Source organism: Cetorhinus maximus, chromosome 10, assembly GCF_964194155.1.
Source record: "Cetorhinus maximus chromosome 10, sCetMax3.hap1.1, whole genome shotgun sequence".
In the NCBI taxonomy this organism is placed as follows: Eukaryota; Metazoa; Chordata; class Chondrichthyes; order Lamniformes; family Cetorhinidae; genus Cetorhinus; species Cetorhinus maximus.
The window spans coordinates 94,649,614-94,676,625 of record NC_135888.1 but is presented as its reverse complement, the minus strand read 5'-3'; the positions used below and the strand labels follow the sequence as shown (position 1 = coordinate 94,676,625).

Genomic DNA, 27,012 nt, shown 5'->3' with positions numbered 1-27,012 from the left:
TCAGAGAGTAGTCAATCTTTGGAATTTACCGCAGAGGGCTGTAGAGGCTGGGTCGTTAAAGTATATTCAAGGCTGAGATAGGCAGATTTTTAATCAGTAAGGGAATGAAGAGTAATGGGGAAAAGGCAGAAAAGTGGAGTTGAGGATTATCAGATCAGCCATGATCTAATTGAATGGCAGAGCAGACTCGATGGGCCGAATGGCCTACTTCTGCTCCTATGTCTTATGGTCTTATTAATTCTGGGCATTAATTCCACATGTGAATTTCACTATTAAACACCTTTGCTTATAATTTCCTAAAGGTGTCTATTGTGTCATGATTCTCATGGAGACTGATAACTTTTAAAAATGGATATGAATTTCCCAGTGACCAACACAAAGAATTCCGTGTCAAAATTTCAAGTTTTAAGACTTTTACTGTAATAAGCAAACTAAAATCAACATTAGTTAAACATTAATTAGTAGACAATTTATACACTCAACTACTGGAAAGATATCCCCCTTTAACTTCTAACATGACCAAAAGCCCCACACTGCATTTATACATTACACTGCACTCTGCAGAACTGTAGTCTTTACAGGAACCAGTCCAAAGTTAGTCCCAGCTTTCAACAGGCTCACTTCCCCCTGTTTCGCAAGTTGTAAGATCCGGCGTCCAACGAAAACTGTTTCCCTCAGTGTTCTGAGAATCCCCAAGTCAACTTCCAACAGCAAGGCCCACTCCAGTGACTCCTTCTGCCAGCCACAGCATGGCAAATCTTCCAGTGTCCTTAAATCTCTACAATTCCCATCTCTTCGACTAGTGGATTAGCTCCAACCTGCATTCTGCCTGGTGGCTAAGATAGAACAGCATTTTTCTCTTGTTATCCACAGTAGCTGCTGTTTCCCTGTCTCTCTGGGATTCTCTTTTTCTCTCTCTCTCCGTCTGGGATCTCTGAATCCAACTGCCTGAGAGCCTGTAAGTCTGCCCTTAGAAAAGCCAGTGCTCCTTTCCTTGTGTCCAGGACTTGACTTGGGCCCCTGGTTCCCACAGCAACGAGGTCACATAGGCTTGTCGTTGAACAGAATTAGGAGGAGATTTCATGCCTCTCTCCATTACTCCATTTTAGCTTTAATTAAAGAGACAGTTTAAAACATAACCATCTTATAAAAGCTCACATTCATACAACAATAACATTCCACTGTAATGATGGCAGAAGATTGGTGAAAACTGTAAACCGTGTAAACATCCAATATTCTGTTGCCCTGGGTTCTCTGCCAAACCTGTGGGGGTATGGAGAACCCCAGTAGAAATCCTATCCTCTATGTACAAAATGCAGTTAGAGGCAAATCCATGATACCATGGCTGGCACAGCTATACAGGGGGGCACAAAGATGACTGGAAGAACAATAGTGATAGGAGATTCGATAGCAAAATAGGCAGCTGTTTCTGTGGCCACAAAATTGAGTCCAGGTTGATATATTGCCTCCCTGATGCCAGGGTCATGGATGTCACTGAACAGCTGCAGAGAACCCTGAAAGGGGAGAATAAACAGCCAGCAGTCGTGGTCCACATCAGAACCCACAACATAGGTAGAAAGAGGGATATGGCCCTGCAATTAGAATTTGGGGAGCTAGGTAGGAAATTATCAAGCAGGTCCTTAAAAGTCGCAATCTCCAGATTACTTTTGGGTGCCACACACAAATAACTATAGAAATAAAAGGATAGAGCAGCTGAAGGTGTGGCTGGAGAGATAGTGCAGGAGGAACGGCTTTAGATTCTTGAGACATTGGGACATCAAAAGGACAAAGAAAGGTTGGTGGAATGGGCGGACAAGTTGCAGATGAAATTTAATGCAGAGAAGCGTGAAGTGATTAGTTTTGGTAAGAATAATGTGGAGAGACAATATAAAATAAAGGATATAATTCTAATCAGGGTGCAGGAGCAGAGGTTTATATGTGCATAAATCATTGAAGGTGCCAGGACAGGTTGAGAGAGAAGTTAATAAAGCCTACAGCATCCTGGGCTTTATCAATAGGTGCATAGAGTACAAAAGCAAGGAATTTATGTTAAACCTTTAGTAAGAAGAATGTGATGACATTAGAGAGGGTGCAGAAAAGATTCAAAAGAATGGTTCCAGGAATGAGGAGCTTCAGTTATGTAGAAAGATTGAAGAAGAGAAGGTTGAGGGGAGATTTGTTAAAAGGTATTCAAAACCATGAGGGGTCTGGACAGAGTAGATAGGGAGAAAGTATTCCCATTGGTGGAAGGATCGAGAACCAAAGGGCACAGAGTTAAGATGATTGGCAAAGAAGCAATGGTAACATGAGCAATTAGAATCTGGAATGCAATGTCTGAGAGGATGGTGGAGGCGTCAATTGAGGCAAATGTTGGCTTTGTGCTAGGTATGTTCTCAACCAGTAGAGAGTTTTCTATCTGTTTCCCATTGACTTCAACTTTATGAGGGTTCCTCAATACCACACTTGCCTTGATGTCATAGGCAGACTTTCACACCTATTTTCTCCAAGTTTGGACCAAGGCTGTAATGAGGTCTGAAATGAGTGGCCCTGGTGGAACCCAAACTGGGCATCGATGAGCAAATATTTGGTGAGTGTCATTTGATAGCATTGTTATTGATCTCTTCCATCACTTTGCTGATGATTGAAGGTAGACTGATGGAGTGGTAATTGGCTGGATTGAATTTATCCTGCTTCAGCCTTATCTTTGGCACTCAGGGGTTGGGCTCCTCCTTTATTGAGGTTGGGATGTCCATGCTGCCACCTCCTCTGTTACTTGCGTAATTATACGCCACCATTCACGTGTGGATGTAGCAGGACTGCTGAGCTTTGATCTGATCTGAAGCTTGTGGGATTGTTTGGTTGTGTCCATTGTATGCTGCTTCAGCTGTTTAGTATTCATGTTGGTACTTCATTTTTGAGGTATACATTTTGTTGCTCCTGCTGTTGTACACTTAACAGGGCTGACAGGGCTGCATATGCCTTTGTTATGTTCAGTGGTGGCCAGATTGTCCAGTTTTGTTCATATTAGATCTTCTCATAGCAGTTTGATACAAATAAGTAGCTTTCTAGGCCATTTCAGTGGCCAGTTACACTGCTGTGGGTCAGAAGTCAGAAACAGGCCATATTGGGTAAGGATGGGTAATGTCCTTCTCTAAAGGACATTATGAGCCAGATGAGTTATTATGGCAATTCAGTAGTTTCATGGCCACCATTACTGTTACTAGTTTTTTATTCCATATTTATTTATTTAACTAAATTTGAATTCTCCAGCTACCATGGTGGGATTTGGACTCATGTCTGCTGATTGTTAATCCAGGTCTCTAGATTACTAGTTCAGTAACCATCATGTTACCATACTCATTACTTGATACCAGTTGCATACGTACATAGGATTACATTGGATATATGGCAGTTAGTTCTGCAGAAGGAAACATCTGCGAATACATCATCCTTTTTAGAAATAGAAGATTAGTATGAAATGGTACAAGCTTATAATTAGCTGTTTCACTTGGTAGAATAGCAACAGTGAAACTATGAAGAAGATAACAAGTATGGAAATTATATAAGTCTACAGAAAATTAATTTGTTAAAAAGAATTATTGATTAAGGACAACAATGACAACTTGAGTTTAGATAATAAAATAATAGAATGGTTAAATCAGAGAAGGAGGCCATTGGGTCTTCATGTCTGTGCTGGCCCTCTGCAACAGCTACATACAGAGCTCCCCTTAACCCTGCAAAATTTCTCTCTTTAGGTGCTTATCCAATATCCTTTTGAAAGCCAAAATTGAATCCGCCTCCACCACACTCTCAGGTAATGCTTTCCATATCCTAATTACTCATTACGCAAAAAAATTTTGGACCCAGCGGTCTGTGCACGCCTGCCGCCATCCACACATTCCTACTATCCACAGGAGTTGGGAAATACCCGCCCACATAGAATGCCTGCTCCCTCCCCCACCCCCCGCCAAATGGAAAATCCTGGCCCAAGTATTTCCTCTTCTAGGGGCACCACCAGTAAAGATCAGGAAGAATTTTATGGCCCATTCAAACAGTTTGTTTTTAAAAATATGAAATAAACTAAAATGGATAAAACAAAAACATTTGCTTGGCCCACCCATTACTATTTGACTATCACCTATGACTCAGTTGATAACACTCTCACCTCTTGAGTTGGAAGGTTGTGGTTTCAAGTTCCACTCCAGAGACTTGAGCATAAAAATCTAGACTGACACTCCAGTGGAGTTCTGATAGTGCAGTACTGTGAGAGGATTTGTCTTTCTCGCAGGATGTTAAACTGAGCCTGTGCATGCTCTCAAGGTGGGTGTAGAAGATCCCATGCCACTATTTTGCAGAGCAGGGAAATCTGGTGCTCTGGTCAAAATGTATCCCTCAATCAGCATCACAAAAACAGATTTAGCTGGTCATTTTCACATTGCGCTTTGTGGGAGCTTGCTGTGCAGAAATTGGCTGCTTACTCTCCTATATTAGAACATTAAAGCACTTCTGAAGTGTAGCCATTGTCTGTAAAGAACATGGGGTGGCCTGAGTTCTAAGGCGCTATATAAATGGAACTCTCTTTTGTGGTTGTTGCCACAAAGTGTCTCTTCCCACTCATGCACCACCCCTTCTGGATACCCCCAAGGATTCCAATGAACAACAGCTTCAATCACAAAAACAGGTTCTATTACGCATAAAATAAGTGATTTTGCAAACACGACATCTGCAAATGTCTTCACCTACCACAAGCAGCGCAATTTCCTGCGCGAGCCTGCTGAGCCAATGACATTGACAGCAGGAGTTTTCAAGTGTGTAAATGGGCGCGGTTCTTTGAAATTTAGACAGAAATGTTTTTTTTCTCTCTCATTTTCTTCCCAATTTAGATGCAGTACACAGGTTAGACACTTAAAACATGCTGTGCAATATCAATTGCAAAGAAAGAATTTATTCTTGGAAATCAGGTTTCTTGTTTAAGGAGCAAATGTGTCAGAACAGCAGGAGATCGACCACCCCACACGTACATTGAATGAACACAGTTCTTTGTAAAAAAAAACCCGAATAGGCAGAGTTAATAAATATGGAAGAATTTAAAGAGGTGGGGACGGGGATTTGGTTAATCCCCGAAATCATAAATTAGCACTAGCGTTTGGGATGAAATCCTTTAATCATGGTTGGATCATGCAGTGGCATATACTTGGACAACTTTCCAGCACTTTCAAATACCGTTGTAACCCCTCTCCCAGCCTCTCGCCGGGTTTTATTTGGAGTGATGAAGTGCAGGCAAGTTATTTCCTACAGTCGAGAAAAAACGTTTCATCCAGAAACATCAGTCTCTGCTGAAAGAACCAGGGTTCTCAAAGACGAAACTTTGTCGTAAGTAAAACATGTTACCGTTTTTACTACTAAACTTACGGAATCGAATGTAAATGACAAACAATAGCGTTTTAAAAAGATTTGTACAAAGCATGTTTATTTCGGTGAAGCTTCCCTACTATACAAAGTCTGTGTAACGATGGCATAGTTAGATTTGTAAATGCCAGTGGCCCTGAAGCTTCAACATATTTAACAGAAATATTTCTGGCGAATCTGACTGTTCATATACCTAATTACCGAATAATTATTCGGGTTTTAAAAGAGTGCTGTCAGCTTTTTAATACCTGGGAAATTAGCAATCGTGACCAAACTTTGGTACGTGCCTTTAGAAAATTGCATGCTGCCCGGTGTGAGAGCTGAGGATCCATCGTTTCATGCCAGTGTGGCAAAGTTATTATGAGGTGGAGCCTGACAGCCGAGGGCAAAACAAAATGAGTTTCATTTTTTAGGAAAGCATTAAGAAATATCAGGGTTAAGTGCGGATGACGATTGGTTTTAGTAATGCAGGAAAAGCCGAAATATTTTGAGAACTTGAAAATTTAAACAAAAGCAAACCCGTAGCTTGACTTGAAAATGTGCACATTCTGTACGTCCATCCCGACAGAAATAAGTCTCCAGGATGGTAATGATAATTCACAAATTCTCAATATTATGGCCAGATCTTTATTTCCCAAATGTGTGTGCACGTCACAGCTCTTTTTGCATGAGAACACACGGAATGCCCTGTAGATCCTCATTATTAGACGATATTTATCCATCAGATAAAGGCAACATGCAACGCCCAAGGCTGGAGGCTTTAACAGCAGGGACGTACAGTAGATTGTTACGTCTGGTTGACCAAATACTTCTTAAAGTCTGTACTAAAAATATACGCGATACCCTGAGAATGAAGTTTATTGGATACCAGTTGTATTTTTGTTACTCCTGTATCTTTGCTGCAAAGTTATGTGGACTCGAGTTATTTATAAATTCGTAAATATTTACAAATCAGAATTTTTAATGTGATACTGTCTCTTTTTAGGCTAATCTGGAGCATTACTTAAATAAGAAAACACATTAGAAACGGACACTGTCATCAAGAATGCGAGGACCTTAAATGCCTTATAATGCACAGTTCAAAAGGTTGTTAGTTGGATTGTTTGGTCTGACCAGTGCTGGTCCGACTGGCGGCCCAGCCTTGACAAAATGCTGCAACAGATTTTACAGGACATGTATATCGATCCAGCTGTCCTGGACCAGCTGAACGAAGAACAAAAGCAGATTTTATTCCTAAAGATGAGACAAGAGCAAGTTCGAAGATGGAAAGAAAGAGAAGAAAAAGCAGAAAGAGAGGAGAAAAAGATAAAGAAAACAGGTACTCAGAAATGTCTGATGTCGATTAATCTTCTTTTAACCGGAAAGTGGTAATATTTACTCAGAAGAAGTAAAGGTTTTCCTGATATTGTCCCTTTTAAAAATAATGCTAACTTAATTTGGATAATGATTAATTTTCCCAGTATTTAACAGGATATAGTTTAACATAATAGTTGCATTTAGAACTTGTTTTGGGGAGATCTAACAACTTTATTGTTTGAGAAAGTATTAATTTCATTTGTAAATTCAAAACAAAATGCCTGACACATTTAGGAAGAATCTAAATTATAAACATTCAATCTCAATGGTCGTAATTTGGCACTTGAATTATCATTTATTTCTAGACTGAATATTGTCCGTAAGATAAATGATGTCAGTGGTGAGAACTGATACTTTAACTCTAGTGTCAATGTTAAAAATTCCCAGGTTAGCTATAACTTCCAGGGTAAAAATGGACTATGTAGCAGTAATTTAGCACCTTAATTTCAAAAGAATATCCTCTACTAAATAAAGATTAAAATAACCTGAAAGGCATCAGGAATCCCTCTTACCTGGGTAAACAAGTAATATCATGATAAATAACAGACAGTTCAATTTTGCGGACTTGCAAACAACTAGGAATAAATTTCCGAATCCCCATGTACCTTCATTTTGGACTGCAGAAGTTATCAGAGAGAGACTTTCATTGTATCAGTCTGTAATGGATTAAAAGATTAGATCCAAGAGAAGGGATGCATTTTGCATGTCAGGGAATGCAGCATAATGTTATTATTTAAAAAAAAACATATATGGGCAGTCCCACTATTATACTTTTGTTTTCTAATGAGACCCCCTACCCCAAATAAAGCAACTGACTTTTGCCTCAGCTGCACTGTTATGCATGATGAAATTTACATGGTTATAAAACGATGTGGAATATATGCTTAATGGTGCTGATGACAAGAAGAGGGATATTGACAAGATATTGAGTGGGGAAACATATGTTTACTCCTGGCCTGTTGGTAGATTGCAAACACAGAGGGTAGGGATACTGTGCTCACTCACTAAACTGTCATGCAATAGTTGGATTTCTGGACTCTAAAAGCGTCAAGGGGTATGGGGAGAGCGCAGGGGTACGGCGTTGAGATGGAGGATCAGCCATGATGATATTAAATGGCGAAGCAGGCTTGAAAGGCCGAATGACCTACTCCTCCTATTTTCTATGTTTCTACGCATCATTTACTGCAGTTTGGCAATAACATGAGCATGGCAATTTAACAAAATCCCTCTTTGCTCTACTAATGTTGCAAGTGAGGGAAAAGTCAGCTACAGCATTATTGTTGCCAATTTAAACACTGCTACAACTTCAACATGTTTTGTAATTATACCAATGAATGGAGGTAGCAATATTATTTCTACTTACATGTTGGTGAGTGCAGGATAGCAATGGTGGCAGTGTAGCTACAAATCTTGTATCTATAAGCACTGTCAGCATCTTTCCATCTACGAAAGATGATGGACACGCAGCAGACAATCCGTTTCAGATGTGGTGTCTTCATATAGCTTTTGCTAATTGCTGAAGAGACCAATTCTTGAAAGGCAGATTCCTCCACAAGTGCCATCCATGAAGCTACCGGGTGTCCTTGTAGGTTATTGTATTTAGCGTTGGCGTCTGTTGTCAAGCTGTTGTAGCTGCTGGTCATTGTGATGATGCACATCAACCCACATGAGGTGTTGGCATTTTCCTCTATCATCCACGAATGACTCCCAGGTGTAATGATCAATGTTTAGGGCCTTCATGTCACACTTGCAAGCATCCTTGAAGTGGAGTTTTGGACATTCTACTGGTCATCTTCATATTATCTTATTTACATTACTTTATATTATTTACATTATATATAATGTTAAAAAGAACATAATTCACAAATAGTCAGGAAATGATTCTAAGCTATGCTTGACATTAATAGTCACCATTGCCTATTATACCACAATCTAAACCTTAGAAAAGCACAACTACTTCTGGTTGTCACTTCAGAAATGTGACTACATTTCAAAAGTAATTCAACAGCTGTAAACCACTTTGGGACATCTTGAGAATGTAAAAGGCACTGTATAAGTACAAGTTCTTTCTTTCATTGTATTCAACTTGGATGAGAACAATTGTGTAGAGGCTTGTCATATAAAAGGAATTTTTAATAACAATATATTGTAATAAATTGACATTTCTTGGGAAAATTGTGTTATGGTGAAGAGGACATTATGCTCTGATCAGTAGTGAACGTGAATGCACAGTGCCTCAGAGGAAATGAAATGACTAGAGCTAAATAATAAGAGTCTTGCCCTAATATGGGCTACAATCCTTAGCTAAGCTCCCCTGCCTGTGAACATTTCAGTGTGCCTCCATATTTATGTATAGTACATAAAGGACCAGATGGTGGACTGAAAAAGTGAAAGGATGCATAGAATTGTCTTTCCAAAAATTAAACATTTTAATCCACTTAAAATAATAAATCATGTTGCTAATAGATTTAAGAATATAACAAACATTGTAAATTAAAATAGTTCTTTCAAACCCACTCATCATGCATTTGTCTTTTTTTTTGTTATATTCGACTTTCTTCTTAGATATTTTTCATTCTAGTTCTAATTTTAAAAAAATGTGGTTATGCTTTGAAACATAATTGTGATAGCTATGCTGTACCACTTGTAAGCATAACAGCCCACTGAAATTCTAAAGACCCATGCCCACATAATTTGTATGTCTGTGATAACACCTGTGATTTTTATTTTGGAGAAATTGGACTGTTGAGGGTGAATTAATTTATATCTAGTGGTCTGAAGGAGAGGTGAAGAGAACTAAAATGCAAATGATGCTAAACATTATTTCTATAATGTATGTGTCCTATGATTATCTGTGGTGCTAATAATGCATTAATAACTTTACCAGTTTAATTGTTACTGTTTGGATATAGGTGCATGATAACAACACACCTTCTAACTTGTCCCTGGAAGTTGACCCTGATGGTAAAGTAAAATCAGAAAGAGCAATGCCCTCTTTCCTGGCAAGGATAATACTGAATCCTAGATGTTAGATAAATATTTTGAATTGCATTGGCTACCTATTTTGAAGTGAGTCATTACTTCACACAATACCCCAATTTTCACCTCCAGTAATAATATTGGGCAGAATTTTATGTCCTTTGGGCAGGCGTGTGCCCAACCCGATCGGGCGTAAAATCGCACTAAGTGACATCGGGCAAGTGTCCTGGCATCATCACGCACTTGCGCGATATTTCCCTTGGTGGGCGCGCGCAACAGTTGAAAGCGCACCCGCCGACAATTTAGCAGACAATTAAGCCAATTAACGACACAATTGAATGTGATTTTTCGTGGCCCATCCAACCTTATGGTTGGCTGACGGGCCAATTGGCCAGGCAGCCTTTCCATTTTTCATGAAACCCAAGGGCGGGATGAAACCTCCATTAGGAAATAGAATGAAAATAAATATCTGGGGACAACATTGCTTTCAGGTGCTTGATTGTGCTGCAGGGACATTTTTTTCCAGCTTTTTATATGCTTTATTTTATTATTTGCAGGCCCGCAGCTCCCTGAGGGAGCTGTCTGCCTTCAGGGAGCTTTCTCACAGCGCTCACCCACGCCTGCGGTGACATCGTCACCCGCCCTCTTTCCGCCCCCACTCCGGCAGTGCTGAACTTTGCAGTGTGTGTTTCACACTGGCTGGCTAATTAACGGCCAGCCAGAGTGAAATCGCGGTCGGGGGCCGATCGTGGTCAGGGACCCATTTCCCAACCACTCCAGGGCCCGCCGATAGTGCGCACCAAACAAGGGAAAAGTTCAGGCCATTGGTCTCTTACCAGCATCTCATGGGTCTTTAGCTGAAATGAAGAAGCGGAAATTGAGAAAGTGCAACCACTGGAAAAGATGGAATGAACGTCAGGTGTTAGTGACAATAGAAGGTCAAGGATCAGGAAGGAACAGGTCAGCTCGGAGAAGGACTGATGGGTGCGCAATATCAGAAAGACGTGCCAAATTTCAGTGAACTGAGAGATGCCTACAGCCCCTTGTTGACTATGGCTAATTATGGCTAATGGATGATCCCTGAAATATAGGAATAAAATTGCTGGAAAAAAAGGATTTTGTGATTCATTAGGACTGATTGTGGAAACTGCCTTACACAATAATAGTAAATTACCTGTGCATGTTTAATTAGCATAACTTAGGGAAATTTTAAATACTTCTAACTGGAATTTAGCACTGAACCAGTGTTTAACATTACAGCAGAAGAAACAATAAGTAGAGTAATTTCATAATAAAGTACATCTTTTCCCAAAATAGTTACATAATACAATACTGATGCCATTTTTGCTCTGATTGTAGTTTTCTCTCGTTCACACCATAGCAGTAGTTTGACCTTCAACTTAGAATGCAGAATTGTATATATATGAATACACTGAAAATTTTGGACACATTCCCATAATGATACAATGGTGAAGGAAAATAAAACTACAAACCCAAGATAAATGTCATTTACTTTTTGGAACTTGTGTAGATTTTTTTTAAACTCTATTTATTTTTAACAGTGCTGTTGGGGGAAAGTAAACAAACCATGGATTTCTCCAGTGTTAACAATGTGAATGCTATTGTCTTGTTCAAATGAAAGGAACCTTTTTTTTAACCCAAGGTATGTATTGTCTTCCCTGAAAATCCAATTTATACTGCATAGGCAGGAAAAGAAATAAAATTAGAAAGCAAGTTAGCTTGGATTACTCTGGCATACACTTCCTGTTGGCTGGTTTGGATGAAATAAATAAAAACCTGGAAGCAGGCCACTAGCCCTCTCTTGTTGACAAATGTAAATTGTAATGGGGACTTAACAAAGAAATTCAAATAATTACAAATTGGGCAGAGTAGTTCTTAAAAATTGCTAACTTTCCTTTATAATGTAAAGTGTTAGTCATTTTACATTCATGTTCTTAACTTTTAAACACCCGTTCTTCACAACTGCTGCCACTAATGCTTTGATCTCCTCTTACAGAGTCAACAAAACGAGTGGATTGGCTGCTTGGAAAAGACGGAGATGTGTGGGTGTGGGTGATGGGAGAGGCTCAAGGGGATAAGCCATATGAACAGATCTGTAGTGAAACTTCAGTAGATGCAAGGTACAGATCCATAAAAAAATTGCAAATAAACTAAATGTTTCAGAGGAAGGAGTTAACTTTGTTTTTAAGACCTTCAATCCTTAAAATACCAGTTACAAATCCTTTATGCTAAATCATAAGTTGTTTATTCAGCATGCATTTGTTTCCCAAAGGAAATAATGTTATCTACGTTTTTTAAAGACAATTTAAAGTAGCAAAACAGAATATGGTATTTTTGGGGGGTGGAACTTTTTCTAGTCCCTTTACAATGGAAGGATAAATGGACTGTTACTGTACTCACAATGTGTATACCAACTTGATTATGGATACTATTTTATTTAAAATTCAGATGCATATGGTTTCTATTTAGAATAAAGAGTTAAATCTTTGTAAAATATGTGGTTAATGGATGAATTATTTTAAACCCTTATAAAGCAAATACTACATAGAGTTACAGAGAATATATAGCACAGAAGCCGTTTGGCTCAACTAGTTCATTCTTCCCCACTATCCTTCCTCACTTAGCTCTGTCAGCATAACCATCTATTCCTTTCTCCCTCATATATGTTTATTAAGCCTGTGCTTCATATTCATCTACTCCCAGTAGTGATGTTCCACGTTCTCACCACTCTCTGTAAAGAACTTCCTTCTCAATACCCTGTTTGATTTCTTGGTGGCTCTCTTGGTATTACTTGGTTATTTACAGTGTTTTAATGCATTGTAATATTTGGCACAGGCCTTCTCAGTTTGTAGTAACAAATGCTAATTCATATCTATACAAGTGTTATTTACATGTCTCCACCGGGTGTGTTTTCAGGCAGGGGGGTGTGGGGGCGTGTAAAGTGAGGCGAGTGCCCAGTACACCACCTTCCCACCCACCCCCAAACTCAATAACATGGTAGGTGTGTGGTCACCAAAATCGGCAGCCCAACCGCCATATGTAAATAAATGATTAAGAATCAATTGCAAACAAACCAATTCACTCTGATAATAAGCTGCCCAAACCTAAATATTTGGTGTGGGCAGGCAGGTAGGAGTGGGCAGCCTGGTTTTTAACAAGTTTTTAAAAGGGTGGGAAAGAAGGGGGGGGTTTCTTTCTTCAGGGGTGGGGGTTATGCATTGTGGATCAGGGGCAGCCCCCCTAAGATGGTATTCCTGCTCCTTCCTTCCTACCTGCCTGGTCTCGAAAGCCTACCAAACCAAAAACCACCACCCACCACACCTCCACAAAAGCTGGCCAAACACCTCCCACTCAATACCCGAGACTTACCTCACTCCAGGATCTATTGGGCCTTTCTCTTGGGACTTTTCGGGGTCCCAGCAGCATTCACTATATTCTTGGCTGGCCAGTAGCTCCCAAAGATGGGACTTCCTCGCCAGTGAGGGGCAGAAGTTCCACTGTGAACCAATTTAGCTCACCCTGAGCATATTATGGCTAGGTGGAGGCGGGCTTGCATGGAGCCAGCTGGCTACCAGCCGACTTTCCTTCCAGGGGGCCAAGCCATTTTTCCATTTCCCCCCCACACCCCACCTCTCTTAGAATGCAGCCCATGCTGTTAATGGTAATGCAAAAGGGATAATATTGCATCTAGCAAGATGATTTGCAATAACAAACAGTTGCAATGTCCTTAAAAAAAAAATGCCCCAAAGCAGTTCACAGAAGCATCAGAAAAATATAGACATTGAGTCAAAAAAGGGGATGTCAGGAAGGACAAGCAAAATCTTTGTCAATAAAATGCATTTTAAGGAGTGTATTTAAGAAGAAGAGGGAAGTGGAGATGTGGAGGTGTTTAGGAAGGAAAATCCAGAAATTAGGACCTCAGTTGCTAATGGTTAGGTGTAAGGATGAACAGGAAGATGATCAGAAGAATGGAGAGTGAAGACGGGGAGGTGCATTGTAGGGCTGGAAGAGGTTACAAGGTCAAGGTAAAGTATAAATCAAATGAAACAAAAATATAATAATTTTAAATTTGATGCTTTGGGCAACTATAAACCATTGCAAGCAAGTGGAACTTGGTGTAGAGTGGGATATGGGCAGCAGTGTGAACTGAAGGTTATAGAACATATGAACATACAAATTAGAAGCAGGAGTAGGCCATTTAGCCCTCGAGCCTGCTCTGCCATTCAATAAGATTATGGCCGATCTGATTGTGCCCTCAACACCAGTTACCCACCTACCCCCGATACCCTTTGGCTCCATCCCTTGTTAGTCAAGAATCTATCTACCCTGCCTTAAAAATATTCAGTAGAGAAGAGAGTTCCAAAGACTCACAACCCTCTCAGAAAAAAATTCTCCTAATCTCCGTCTTAAATGGGAGACCCCTTATTTTCAAACAGTGTCCCCTAGTTCTGGTCTCTCCCACAAGGGGAAACATTCTCTCAGCATCCATTCTGTCAAGTCCCCTCAGGATTTTATATGTTTCAATAAGATCACCTCTCACTCTTCTAAACTCCAATGGATACAGGCCCAACCTGACCAATCTTTCCTCATAAGATAACCCCCTCATCCCAGGAATCAGTCAAGTGAATCTTCTCTGAACTACTTCTAATGCAGTAACTGTTCACAGTATTCTAGATGTGATCTCACCAATGTCCTGTACAGCTGTAGCAAAACACCCCTACTTTTATATTCCCTTCCCTGTGCAATAAACAACATTATTCCATTTGCCTTCCCACTCACTTGTTGTACCTGCGCACTAACTTTTGTGATTCATATACCAGGGCATTCAGATCTCTCTGTACCTCAGAGTTCTGCAGTCTCTCTCCATTTAGATAATATGCTGATTTTATGTTGTTACAGGCAAGAGGGGGAATAACTTAGATAGCCCTGATTTCTCCACTAACTACCCGTCCATAAACAGAAAGGTGTTGTTAATTTTTGGTTTCCTCCTTTGTACGTGGTGGCGTATTTTGCCCAACCCTTAAGTTTTGGAGTTATCCAATCCTCTACTAAACTCCACAGCAAACTCGAGGTGAGGCAAAATAAGAGGGATAGTTTATTTTACACACATACACAAAACAACGTCGCCCCTTTTTGCATTCATACAATTGAAGATGGATAAGGGAAAGAAAGGGGTTCAGGGCAAAAACCACGATAAAAATAAGAATTATGGTTTCACATGAGCCCAGTGTCCAGTAAGTCAATGTCCAACGAAGATACTTTCAGGTGGCTTTGTCTGGCAGAATTCCTGGTCTTGTTCCTAGGAACTCGATTGCAGGTTGAGTCCATTGAAGATGCAGCAAAGTATTCTTGTGTCCTGGGTATTAGTTCACTCTGTAGGTGGAATACAGGGTTCTCTCTGGAAATCTTGGAAAGAGATTAAGGTGAAAGACAGGCTGCTAGCCTGGAGTCCTGTTCTCTTCGGAGGTTAAACTGCAACTGAAGATAAATTTGTATAATTAAAGGAATTCAAACAGCTCAATCCTCGATCATGTGGCAGTGTGGCTTCGGGTCAAGCTATTCAGCTAATGAGACACCCTTTTTAAAACCCATTGTGTTTTGAGCAGGTAATGGTGGGGCCATTAGAACAACATTGGATATTAAGAGTCACAAATTGCCCGACCTTTGTCCATAGCTGGATGGTGCAGACTTATGGTCTATGAATCCTTTGCGTTGGGGTGGCAGGAATGTTTATACAATACAAGTATCATTCCAGGAGGCTGATGAGGTAGCCTTTGTCCATTGGAACAGCTTAGAAACTTCCAGAACTACAAACATGTGATCAGCTGCAGCCATTTTATCAGCCCAGCAATTGTCCATTTTGAACAACAGAAAAAATATAGTTTTATAAAGTAGCCAGTCTGATGTAGGTGTGTATATATATATATATTTCTTCCTGTCTCCTGGATGGGACACTATTCTTCTTGCCAAAGTGAACAAGTTCACATTTTCCCATATTATACAACATCTGCCAATTTTTTCCCCCCACTCACTTAACCTATCTATATCCCTTTGTAAACTCCTTATGCCCTCTTCACAACTTACTTTCCTACCTATCTTTGTGTCACCAGCAAGTTTAACAATTATACATTCGGTCCCGTCATCCATATCATTGATGTAAATTGTAAATATTTGAGGCCCCAGCACTGATCCCTGTGGCACTCCATCTGTTTATGCCTACTCTCAGTTTCCTTTTAGCTAACCAATCTTCTATTCATGCTAATATGTTACCCCCTACACCATGAGCTCTTATTTTGTGCAGAAGGGGAAAGATCAGAGGGTAGCAAGAGAGAGATTGGCTGATAAAGGCATGTATAAGAATTTTAGCAATGGAAAGGTTGAAGTAAAGACAGAGATGGACAATATTACAGAAATGGAAATAGGTAGTCTGTCTGCTGAAGATGATATAGGTTCAGAGCTCAGCTCAAGGCTGAACAGGATGCCAAGCTTACAACGTCCTAATTCAGCATGAGATAGTAGCCATGGGGAATAAGGGTGATTATAGAATGGTGGAGTCTTACAGTACAGAAGGAAGTCATTTGGCCCATTGTGTCCATTCTGATGATTTAAAGAGTGGTTCAATTTAGCTCCATGCCTCAGCTTTTTACCCCAAACCCTGTAAATTAATCCTTTTTTAAGTACATGTTTTGAAACTTCCTATGGAATCTGATTCCACCACCCTTTCAGTCTTCGGTACAGAAAAATATCTCCTAATTTCCCCTCTAGTTCGTTTATCAATTATAACCAAGCCAATGTCTCCTGTTTTTTGACCCATTTGCCAGAGAAATAATTTGCCCCTACTTGTCTAATCAAAACCCTGCATAATTTTGAATACTTGAGGGGAGTCAGTGGCATAGTGGTAATGCCACTGGACTAGTAATCCAGAGGCCCAGGCCAGGGGGCACGGGTTCAAAACCCACCATGGCAGCTGGTGGAATTTAAAATCAAATAATAAATTCTGGAATATAAAGCTAGTCTCAGTAATGGTGATCATGAAACTATCATCCCTTGTCATAAAAACCCACCTGGTTCATTATCACAGAATCTTTAAGTGCAGAAGGAGGCCATTCAGCCCATCAAGTCTGCACTGGCTCTGTGAAAGAGCTTTTCACTTCTTCACACTCCCCTGTCTTATCTGCGTAACCTTGCACGTTCTTTCTTTTCAGATAGCAATCTAATTCCCTTTTGAATACGTCGATCGAACCTGCTTCCACCACTCTCAGGAAGGTCGTTCCAGACTCCAGCCACCCACAATTTTTTTTACTCACATCACATTTACTCCTTTTGTCAATTATTTTGAATCTGTGCCCTCTAGTTCTTGATGCTCTCTTGAGTGGGAACAGTTTCACGCTATTTACCCTGTCCATACCCCTCAAGATCTTGAATACCTCTATCAAGTCTCCTCTTAGCCTTATTTTCTCCAAGGAAAACAGTTGCAACCTATCCAATCTGTCCTCAAACAACAGATCTTTATCCCTTGAATCATTCTTATGAATCTCCTCTGTACTCTATCCAATGCCTTCACACCCTTCCTCAAATGTGGTGCCCAGAACTTGACACAGTACTTCAGATGAGGCCTAATTAGTAATTATACAAATTCAACATGACCTCCTTACTCCTATACTCTATGTCCCAATTAATAAATCCTAAGATACTATATGCTTTATTAACTGCTCTCCCAACATGCCCTGCCATCTTCAATTACTTTTGTGTATATATACACCGAGGTCCTTCTGTTGTTGCACCTCCTTCAGAGTTTCTCTCTTTATTTTATATTGTCTTTTCATATTCTTGTTATCAAAATGAATCACCTCACACTTCTCTGTGTTGAACCTCATCTGCCATTTGTTTGCCCAACCCACCAACATCTCTATGTCCTTTTGAAGTTCAAGACTATCCTCATCACAGTTGACAACATTTCTAATTTTTGTATCATCTGCAAATTTTGAAATCATGCCCTGAATAACAGAGCCTATGTCATTAATATATATCAAGAGGAGCAAGGGTCTCAACACGGACTCTTGGGGAACTCTACTACAGACCTTCCTCCAATCTGAAAAACAACCATTTATCACTACTCTCTGTTTCCCTCAGTCAATTTCTTATCCAGGTGCCTATTTTCCCTTTTATTCCATGAACTAGAATTTTGCTCAAGTCTGTTGTGTGGCACTGTATCAAATGCCCTTTGAAAATCCATAGACACCACATAAACAGCGCTGCCCTTATCAACCTTCTCTGTTACCTCCTCAAAAGAACTCCAAATTAGTTAAACATGATTTTCCTTTAATGAATCCATGCTGGCTTTCCTTAATTATCCTGCACTTGCCTAAGTGACTATTGATTTTGCCCTGAACTATCATTTCCAGAAGTTTCCCTACCATTGAAGTCAAACTGACTGGTCTGCAGTTGCCGGCTTTATCTCTGAACTCTTTTTTGAACAAGGGTGTAACATTTGCAATCCCTCAGTACTCTAGCACCACCCCTGTGTCTAAGCAAGACTGGAAGGTGATCACTCATGCATCTGCAAATTCCACTGTCACTTCACTCAGTACCCTTGGATGCATTTCATCCGGTCCTGGTACCTTGTCTATTTTAAAGAAAACCATTCTAACACCTCCTCCTTCTCAATTGTAAACTCTTCTAGCATTCCAGTTACCTCCTCTCTCACCTCGGCCTGGGTAGCATCTTCTTCCTTTGTAAGGACAGATGCAAAGTACTCATTTAATACCTCTGCTATTTCTCCTACCTCCATGTGCAAATCCTCCTTTTTATCCCTAATTGGCCCTACTGTTTCTTTTACCACCCTATTATTATTTATATGCTTATTGAAGACTTTAGGATTCCTTTGTATGTTAGCTACCAGTCTCTTTTCATGCTCTCTCCTTGCTTTTAGAGTCATAGACTCATAGGCCTTAATTTTTCAGGCAGCGGGTGGGCTCGGCGGGAGTGGGCGGGGCAGTCGTGGAGCCGATCGCTGCCCACAATTGGCTCCCCGCCGCCATTTTACATGGGTGGGCCAATTAAGGCTCACCCAGTATAAGACACAAGTCGTAGCGCTCAGCGCTACCTGTGCGGGTGGAAGGAGGAGAGAGAGTCGGGGCCAGCATGGAGCTGCCTCAGGGAGATTTTTGAAATTAATGAATAAATAGTTTAAATATTTATTTAAACATGTCCGCTCATGTGATTGTGTCACATGAGATGGGACATGTTTTTATATTTAGGAAACTTTTTTTATTTAATTAGTAAAAGCTTTAGGAAACCTCATCCTGCTCATAGATGAAGTTTCCTAAAAAACGCCAAGGCCGCTTGGCCTTTTCGCCTGCCCGCCAACCTTAAGGTTGGATGGGCAGCGTTAACAATTACCCTAATCACTTCCTTAATGGCCTTAATAGGCTGTTTACATATTGGCAAGCGCACAGCCGACTCCACGCGTCTGCCGAACGAAACATCACGAGACAGCACGATGACATTGGGACGCACACTGATGTGATCGCGCGTCATTTTACACATCGGTGTGTCGGGTCCGTCCCCACACGCCAACTGAAAAATCCTGGCCATAGAGTCATAGAGTTATACAGCACAGAAACAGGCGCTTCCGGCCCATTGTGTCTATGCCGCCATCAAGCGTCTATCTATTCTGATCCCGTTTTCCAACACTTGGCCCATAGCCCTGTATGCTCTGGCATTTCATGTGCTCTTCTAAATACCTCTTAAATGTTGTGAGGGTTCCTGCTTCTACCACCCCCTCAAATAGTGTGTTCCATATTCCAATCACCCTCTGGGTGAAAAAACTTCCTCAAATCCCCTCTAAACCTCCTGCCCCTTACCTTAAATCTATGCTCCCTGGTTATTGACACCTCCGCTAAGGGAAAAAGTTTCTTCCTATCTACCCCATCTATGCCCCTCATAATTTTGTATGCCCCTATCAGGTTCCTCCTCAGCCTTCTCTGCTCTAAGGAAAACAACCCTAGCCTATCCAGTCTCTCTTCATAGCTGAAACGCTCCAGCCCAGGCAACATCCTGGTGAACCTCCTCTGCACCCTCTCCAGTACAATCACATCCTTCCTATAGTGTGGCAACCAGAACTGTACTGTACTCCAGCTGTGGCCTAACTAGCGTTTTATGCAGCTCAAACATAACCTCACTGTTCTTATATTCTATAACTCAGCTAATAAAGGCAAGTATTCCATATGCCTTCTTAACTACCTTATCTGCCTGTGCTGCTGCCTTCAGGTACCTATGGACATGTATACCTAGATCCCTCTGATCCTTTGTATTTCCTAGGGTCCTACCATTCATTGTGTATTCCCTTGCCATGTTAGTCCTCCCAAAATGCATCACTTCACACTCCTCAGGATTAAGTTCCATTTGCCACTGCTCTGCCCATCTTATCAGCCCATCTATATCATCCTATAATCTAAAGCTTTCCTCCTCACTATTTACAACACCACCAATTTTTGTGTCATCTGCGAACTTACTGATCATACCTCCTTTATTCACGTCTAAATCGTTAATGTAAACTACAAACAGCAAGTGTCCAAGCATTGATCCCAGCGGTACACCACTCATCACAGGCTTCCAATCTCAAAAACAACCTTCGACCATCACCCTCTGCCTCCTGCCACTAAGCCAATTTTGGATCCAATTTGCCAAATTACCCTGGATCCCATGGGCTCTTACCTTCTTGGCTATTGTCCCATGCGGGACCTTTCCAAAAGCCTTACTGAAGTCCATGTAGACTACATCAACTACACTACCCTCATCTAAACAACTAGTCACCTCCTTGAAAAGTTCAATCAAATTTGTTAGACATAATCTCCCCTGACAAAGCCATGCTGACTATCCCTGATTAATCCCTGCCTGTCCAAGTGAAGATTAATCCTGTCCCTCAGAATTTTTTCCAATAGTTTCCCTACCACTGATGTTAGACTCACTGGCCTGTAACTACCTGGTTTATCCCTACTACCCTTCTTGAATAATGGTACCACATTTGCTGTCCTTCAGTCCTCTGGCACCACTCCTGTGGCCAGAGAGGATTTGAAAATTTGTGTCAGAGCCCCTGCAATCTCCTCCCTTGCCTCCCATAGCAGCCTGGGATACATCTCATGGGCCTGGGGATTTATCCACTAAAACCGGTAATACCTCCTCCCTTTCAATGCTAATTTGTTCAAGTATATCACAGTCCCCTCCCTGATTTCTACAACTACATCGTCCTTCTCCATAGTGAACACAGATGAAAAGTAAGCATTTAAAATTTTACCTACGTCCTCCGGCTCCATGTACAGATTGCCAATTTGGTCCCCAATGGGCCCTACTCTTCCCCTGGTTATCCCCTTGCCCTTATATTTATAACACACCTTGGGATTTTCCTTTATCTTGCCTGCCAGTGTTTTTTCATGCCCGCTCATCGCTTTCCTAATTACTTTTTTAAGTACTCCCCCTATACTTTCTATACTCCTCTTGGGCTTCCGCTGTTTTCCGTCCTCTGTATCTGCCATAAGCCTCCTTTTTTTACCTTATCCAATCCTCTATAACCCTTGACATCCAGGGTTCCCTGGACTTGTTGGTCCTGCCCTTCACCTTTAAGGGAACATGTTAACCCTGAACACTCACTATTTCCTTTTTGAATGACTCCCAATTTTTTCACTTCCCCTCTGGCCCTTCTGTATTCAGCCTGATTCTCCATTGTATTTTCTACCTGACATCTGTTGTACACGCACTTCTTCCTTTTCATCTTCGCCTCTATCTCTCTCGTCATCCAGGGAGCTCTGGATTTATTTGTCCTATCTTTCCCTTTCAAGGTAATATACCTTGACATTGCCTGTAATGCTATTTCTTTGAAGGTGGCCCATTGTTCAGCCACTGTCTTTTCTGCCTTCATTTGATTCCAACTCACTCGACACTGATGCATTCTCATCCCATCGAAGTTGGCTTTCCCCCAATTAATTATCCCTGCTTTGGATTGTTCCTGGCCCTTTTCTGTGGCCAACCTAAACCTTATGATACAATGGTCACTTCCCCCAAATGATCTCCCACTGACATGTGATCCACTTGGGCCAACTCATTCCCCAGAACCAGGTCCAACAGTGTGTACCTTCTTGTTGGATTGGAAACATACTGCTGCAGAAAATTATCTTGAACACATTCCAGGAACTCTCACGCCTCTTGTTGTTTCGCACTATTCCTATCCCAGTCTACATTTGGATAATTGAAGTCCGCACTATAATTATAATGCTGGCACCTCTGTGTAATTTCCTTACAAATTTGTTTCGCTACATCCCTTCCATAGGTTAGTGGCCAATATACTACATCGATTAATGGTATTGCATCTTTTTCATTCCTTATTCCTAGCCAGAGATTCCATCCTTGACCTCTTTGGAACATCCTCTCTTCCCAGTACTGTAATGCCATCTTTAAACAATACTGCCACCAATGTCCTTTAGGGAAGGAAATCTGTCATCCTTATCTGGTCTGGCCTACATATGACTCCAGACCCGCAGTAATGTGGTTGATTCTAAACTGCCTTCTGAATTGGCCTAACAAGCCACTCAGCTCAAGGGCAATTAGTGTTGGGCAACAAATGATGGCCTTGCCAGCGATGCCCACATCCCACGAAAGAATAAAAAAAAACCTCTATTATATCTCCCCTTAACCTTCTTAGCTCCAAGAAGAACAATCCCAGTTGCTCCAATCTTTCTACATTACTGAAGTGTGTCAATCCTCCTCTGTGCCCTCTCCAACACCTTGATATCCTCCTAAAGTGTGGTGCCCAGAATTATACACAATATTCCAGCTGAGGCCAAACCAGAAATTTGTATAAGTTTAACATGATTTCCTTGTTTTTGTATTCAGTACCACTATTTATAAAGCCTGCAAGTATCCCATAAGCTTTTTTTTAACTGCCTTACCTACATGTCCTGCCATCTTCAAATAGATGTTGTATAAATGGACTTTCAAAAGGCATTTGATAAAGTTCGACATAACAAACATATTCAGAATATAGAAACACATGGTATTAAAAAGGATAAAAGCAAAATACTGCAGATGCTGGAAATCTGAAACAAAAACAAAAATAGCTGGAAAAACTCCAGGTCTGACAGCATCTGCGGAGAGTTTTTCCAGCTATTTTTGTTTTTGTATTAAAAAGGATGTTGGTAAGTTGGGTATGCAATTAGTTAAGGGATAGAAAGTCGAGAGTAGTGGTGAATGCACATTGTTCTGACTGAAGGGAAGTGTGCTTAGGTCCCCGAGGGTCGGTATTCGTCCTTGATCCCTCTACTCTTGAACTCCTCTCAAAGTACTACATTTAGATTATACTACCTCTCAAATGCTATTTCTCCTAAAATACATCACTTCATATTTATCTGCATTAAATTGTATCTGCCATATAGACTCATAGACATTTACGGCACAGAAGGAGGCCATTCGGCCCATTGTGTCTGTGCCATTGAACAAAGATCTGACTACACTAATCCTGTTTTCCAGTGCTTTGCCCATAGCCCTGGAGGCTCTGGAAATGCAAGTGAATATCTAACTACTTCTTAAATGTTACAAGGGTTTCTGACTCAACCACCCTTTCTGGCAGTGAGTTCCAGACTCCTACCACCCTCTGGGTGAAAATATTTCTCCTCTTAGCCTTCTACCTCTTTCTATGCCCCCTGGTTATTGACTCCTCTACTAATGGAAAAAGTGCCTTCCTATCCACCCTACCTATGCCCCTCATAATCTTATACACCTCTATCAGGTCCCCTCTCAACCTTCGCTGCTCTAAGGAAAACGACTGCAGCGTATCCAATTTTTCCTCATAGCTCAGACCCTCCAGCCCAGGCAGCATCCTGGTAAATCTGCTCTGCACCCTCTCCAGTGCAATCACATCCTTACTCTAATGTGGTGACCAGAACTGCACACAGTACTCCAGTTGTGGCCTAACCAGTGTTTTATACAGCTCCAGCATAACCTCCCTGCTCTTGTATTCTATGCCTCAGCTAATAAAGGCAAGTTTCCCATATACCTTCTTTACCACCTTATCTACCTGCCCTGCTACCTTCAGGGATCTGTGGATAAGCACACCAAGGTCCCTCTGATCTTCAGTACTTTCCAGGATCCTACCGTTCATAGTGGAATCCCTTGCCTTGTTGACCCTCCCCAAGTGCATTACCCCTCACTTTTTCAGGTTGAATTCCATTTGCCACTGCTCTGCCCACCTGACCAGTCCATTGATATCATCCTGCAGTTTACGGCTATCCTCCTCACTATTTACCACCCTACCAATTTTCGTGTCATCCATGAACTTCTTGATCATACCCCCTACATTTAAGTCCAAATCATTTATGTACACCACAAACAGCAAGGGCCCCAGCACTGAGCCCTGCAGAACCTCACTGGAAATAGACTTCCAGTCACAGAAACATCCCTCTACCATCACCCTCTGCTTCCTGCCTCTCAGACAATTTTGGATCCAACGTGCCACTTTGCCTTGGATCCCATGGGCTCTTACTTTCTTGGCCAGTCTTCCATGAGGGGCCTTATCAAAAGCCTTGCTAAAGTCCATGTAGACCACATCAAATTCATTACCCTCATCAACACTCCTTGTTACTTCCTCAAAAAAGTTCGATCAAATTTTTCAAACACGACCTTCCCTTAACTAATGCACAATGACTATCCCTGATTAATCCATGTCTCTCTAAGTGCAGATATATTCTGTCCCTCAGAGTTTAGTAACTTCCCCACCACTGAGGTTAGATCGAATTTCTCTGTCCATTTCACCAGTTTCTGTGTCCCCCTGAAATGTGCTGCTATACTGCTCAATGTTTACTATATTGCCAAGTTTTGTATCATCCTCAAACTTCAAAATTATACTCCCTATATTAGAGTCCAGGTCATTTATATATAACAAAAAAAACAATGGTCCTAATACTGACCCTTGGGGGATCTCACTGTATACTTCCCTTCAGTCAGGAAAATATGCATTTATCACTACTGTCTATCTCCTATCCCTTAGCCAATAGCATACCCAAGTTATCACCATCCTTTTTAATACCATGTGCTTCTATATTCTGAATATGTCTGTTATATAGCACTGTATCAAATGTCTTTTGAAAACCCATTTAAACAACATCTATTGCACTACCTTGTTAATCCTCTCTGTTTCTTCATCAATCAGGTTAGTCAGACTCAATTTGACTTTAACAAATCCATGCTGGCTGTTATTTATTAACCCATTCTGCTCCAAATGAAAATTAATTTTGTCCTTTACAATGTTCTCAAGTAGTTTTTGTACCACTGATGTTAACTGGCTACTGGCTTCCAGATTTATCACTCCTCTTTTTGAACTGGACTGATGGAGTCATTGTCAGGGGTATGGTGCTTGTGACAGGAGCCAAGAACTATGACTTTGGTTTTCCCAATGTTTAGGGAGAGAAAGATATGCCTTATTCAAGCCAGAAGCCTGCATTTCTTCCCTGGTAGTGGATTAGTGGCAGAACAAAATTTCAACCTGTCAATGTGGACCTGCTTTAAACCCAATGCAGTTTCTTCCTTGGGCCATTATTTGCAATGCAGGGTGGAATCGGAGCACTATTACCAGTCCTGATAGGTTTTCCCTCCCTGGGAGGAAGGGAAATACAGTCATCGTGCAACCTTTAAAAGGTTATGCTCGGGTAAAGGACAGCATTGCTTTTCTATAAGAATGGCTGAAGTAGCAACAGTCCCAGGGTTGTCAGTTTTTTAAATTCTTTTATGGGATGTGAATGCCATCGGTCCATTATTGCTTATCCCTAATTGCTTTTGAGAAGGTGGTGGGTGGTGAGTTGCTTTCATGAACAACTGCAGTCCATCTGGTGTAGGAGCACCCATAGTGCTGTTTTGGAGGTTTAGGGCCCAGGGACAGTGAAGGAACTGTGATGTAGTTCCAAGTCAGGACGGTGTGTGGCTTGGAGGGAAACTTTCAGCTGGTGGTGTTCCCATGTGTCTGCTGCCCTTGTCCTTCTAGGTGGTAGAATTCGCAAGTTTGGAAGATGCTGTTGAAGGATTGTCGAAGGATCGAACTACTTCCAGGTTCTCTAATGGACCCATTAATTCTCATACAACCATTTCTCAATATTTAAATGTCAGATGAACTCATTTCTGCAAAGAGCAAAAACTGAAAATGCTCAAGTTGCTTATCATTTTAATTCTCCTCTCCACTCTCAACCTGACCTCTCTCTCCTCAGCCTCCTGCACTGTTCCAATAAAGCACAACATAAGCTTGAGAAACAAGACCTCAGCTTTCAGTTAGCACTTTACAGCCTTCTAGACTCGATATTGAGTTCAACAATTTCAGATCGTAACTCTGCCCCCATTTTGCAGACAGCAGCTGTTAGATTCTGATATTCTCATTTACACCTCCTCTGCACCCACCTTTTGTCTCTGGTCCCATTACCATCTCCTTTTGTCTTGCACCATGATCCCTTTCCACATTTAATCTCTCCTGCCTTCAACTCTATCACCGACCTTTCCTTTTGTTCTTTCCCCCTCTCCCCTTTCCTTGCCTCTGTCCTTGCTTAAAACCTGTTACATCTTGACTTTTTCCAGTTCTGATGAAAGGTCATCAACCTGAAACTTTAACTCTGCTTTTGTATCCACAGATGCTGCCTGACCTCCTGAGTATTTCCAGCATTTTCTGTTTTTATTTATCCATGTGCTTCCTTTGCTCAAACCCTTTTGCCAGCTCAAATTGTCCGCCATAAGAGCTATAGCTTTTCTTCAATGACACACCAAATCTCATCACCATTGGGGACAGTTTTTATGCCCCTCTCACACCCTTAGCATTATCTTCAGTTTCTCTAAAGCAAAAAATACCCTAAATCTGACATCTTGGAATACATCTGGGGGAGGAACAGCAACACCGAAAACCCTGAATGCACATGAAGAGAAGGCACTGCTGCACACCATGGACAGACAAGGGAACTTGTGAGAGTTTGTAAGGTTAGAGGCGAGGTGGCAACAGAAGATTGGTAAAGACTGGGGTATGGTCATCAGGTAGTTTCAGCTCTATGTGCTTTCTTGAGATATTGCAATGCCCTTGTACTCAGCAACTATTTTTTTCAAGGGGGAATGCCACTAGAATGACATTGAAACAAGATGTTTTGTGTTTCACATCATAGGGGTGCGTTGTAGGAAGAAACTTGTCATGATGATTACCACCCACACAGTTCCACTAAGAAATCA

General features: G+C 41.1%; 1 protein-coding gene across 3 annotated transcripts in view; it reads left to right on the top strand.

Annotated features, from left to right (window-relative positions):
• The first annotated feature begins 4,790 nt into the window (after window positions 1–4,790).
• Window positions 4,791–27,012, top strand: part of LOC144685848 (SH2 domain-containing protein 4B-like) — a 41,224-nt gene continuing 19,002 nt past the window's right edge. The window contains exons 1-3 of one of the 3 annotated variants that reach the window (XM_078550799.1): window positions 4,791–5,373; window positions 6,395–6,727; window positions 11,762–11,885. In XM_078550799.1, the coding sequence (XP_078406925.1) occupies window positions 6,559–6,727; window positions 11,762–11,885 (293 nt within the window). In that variant the 5' untranslated portion in view covers window positions 4,791–5,373; window positions 6,395–6,558. Of the gene's footprint in view, window positions 5,387–5,746; window positions 6,728–11,761; window positions 11,886–27,012 lie in introns of those variants that run through there. The other 2 variants (XM_078550797.1, XM_078550798.1) reach the window with 2 other exon arrangements.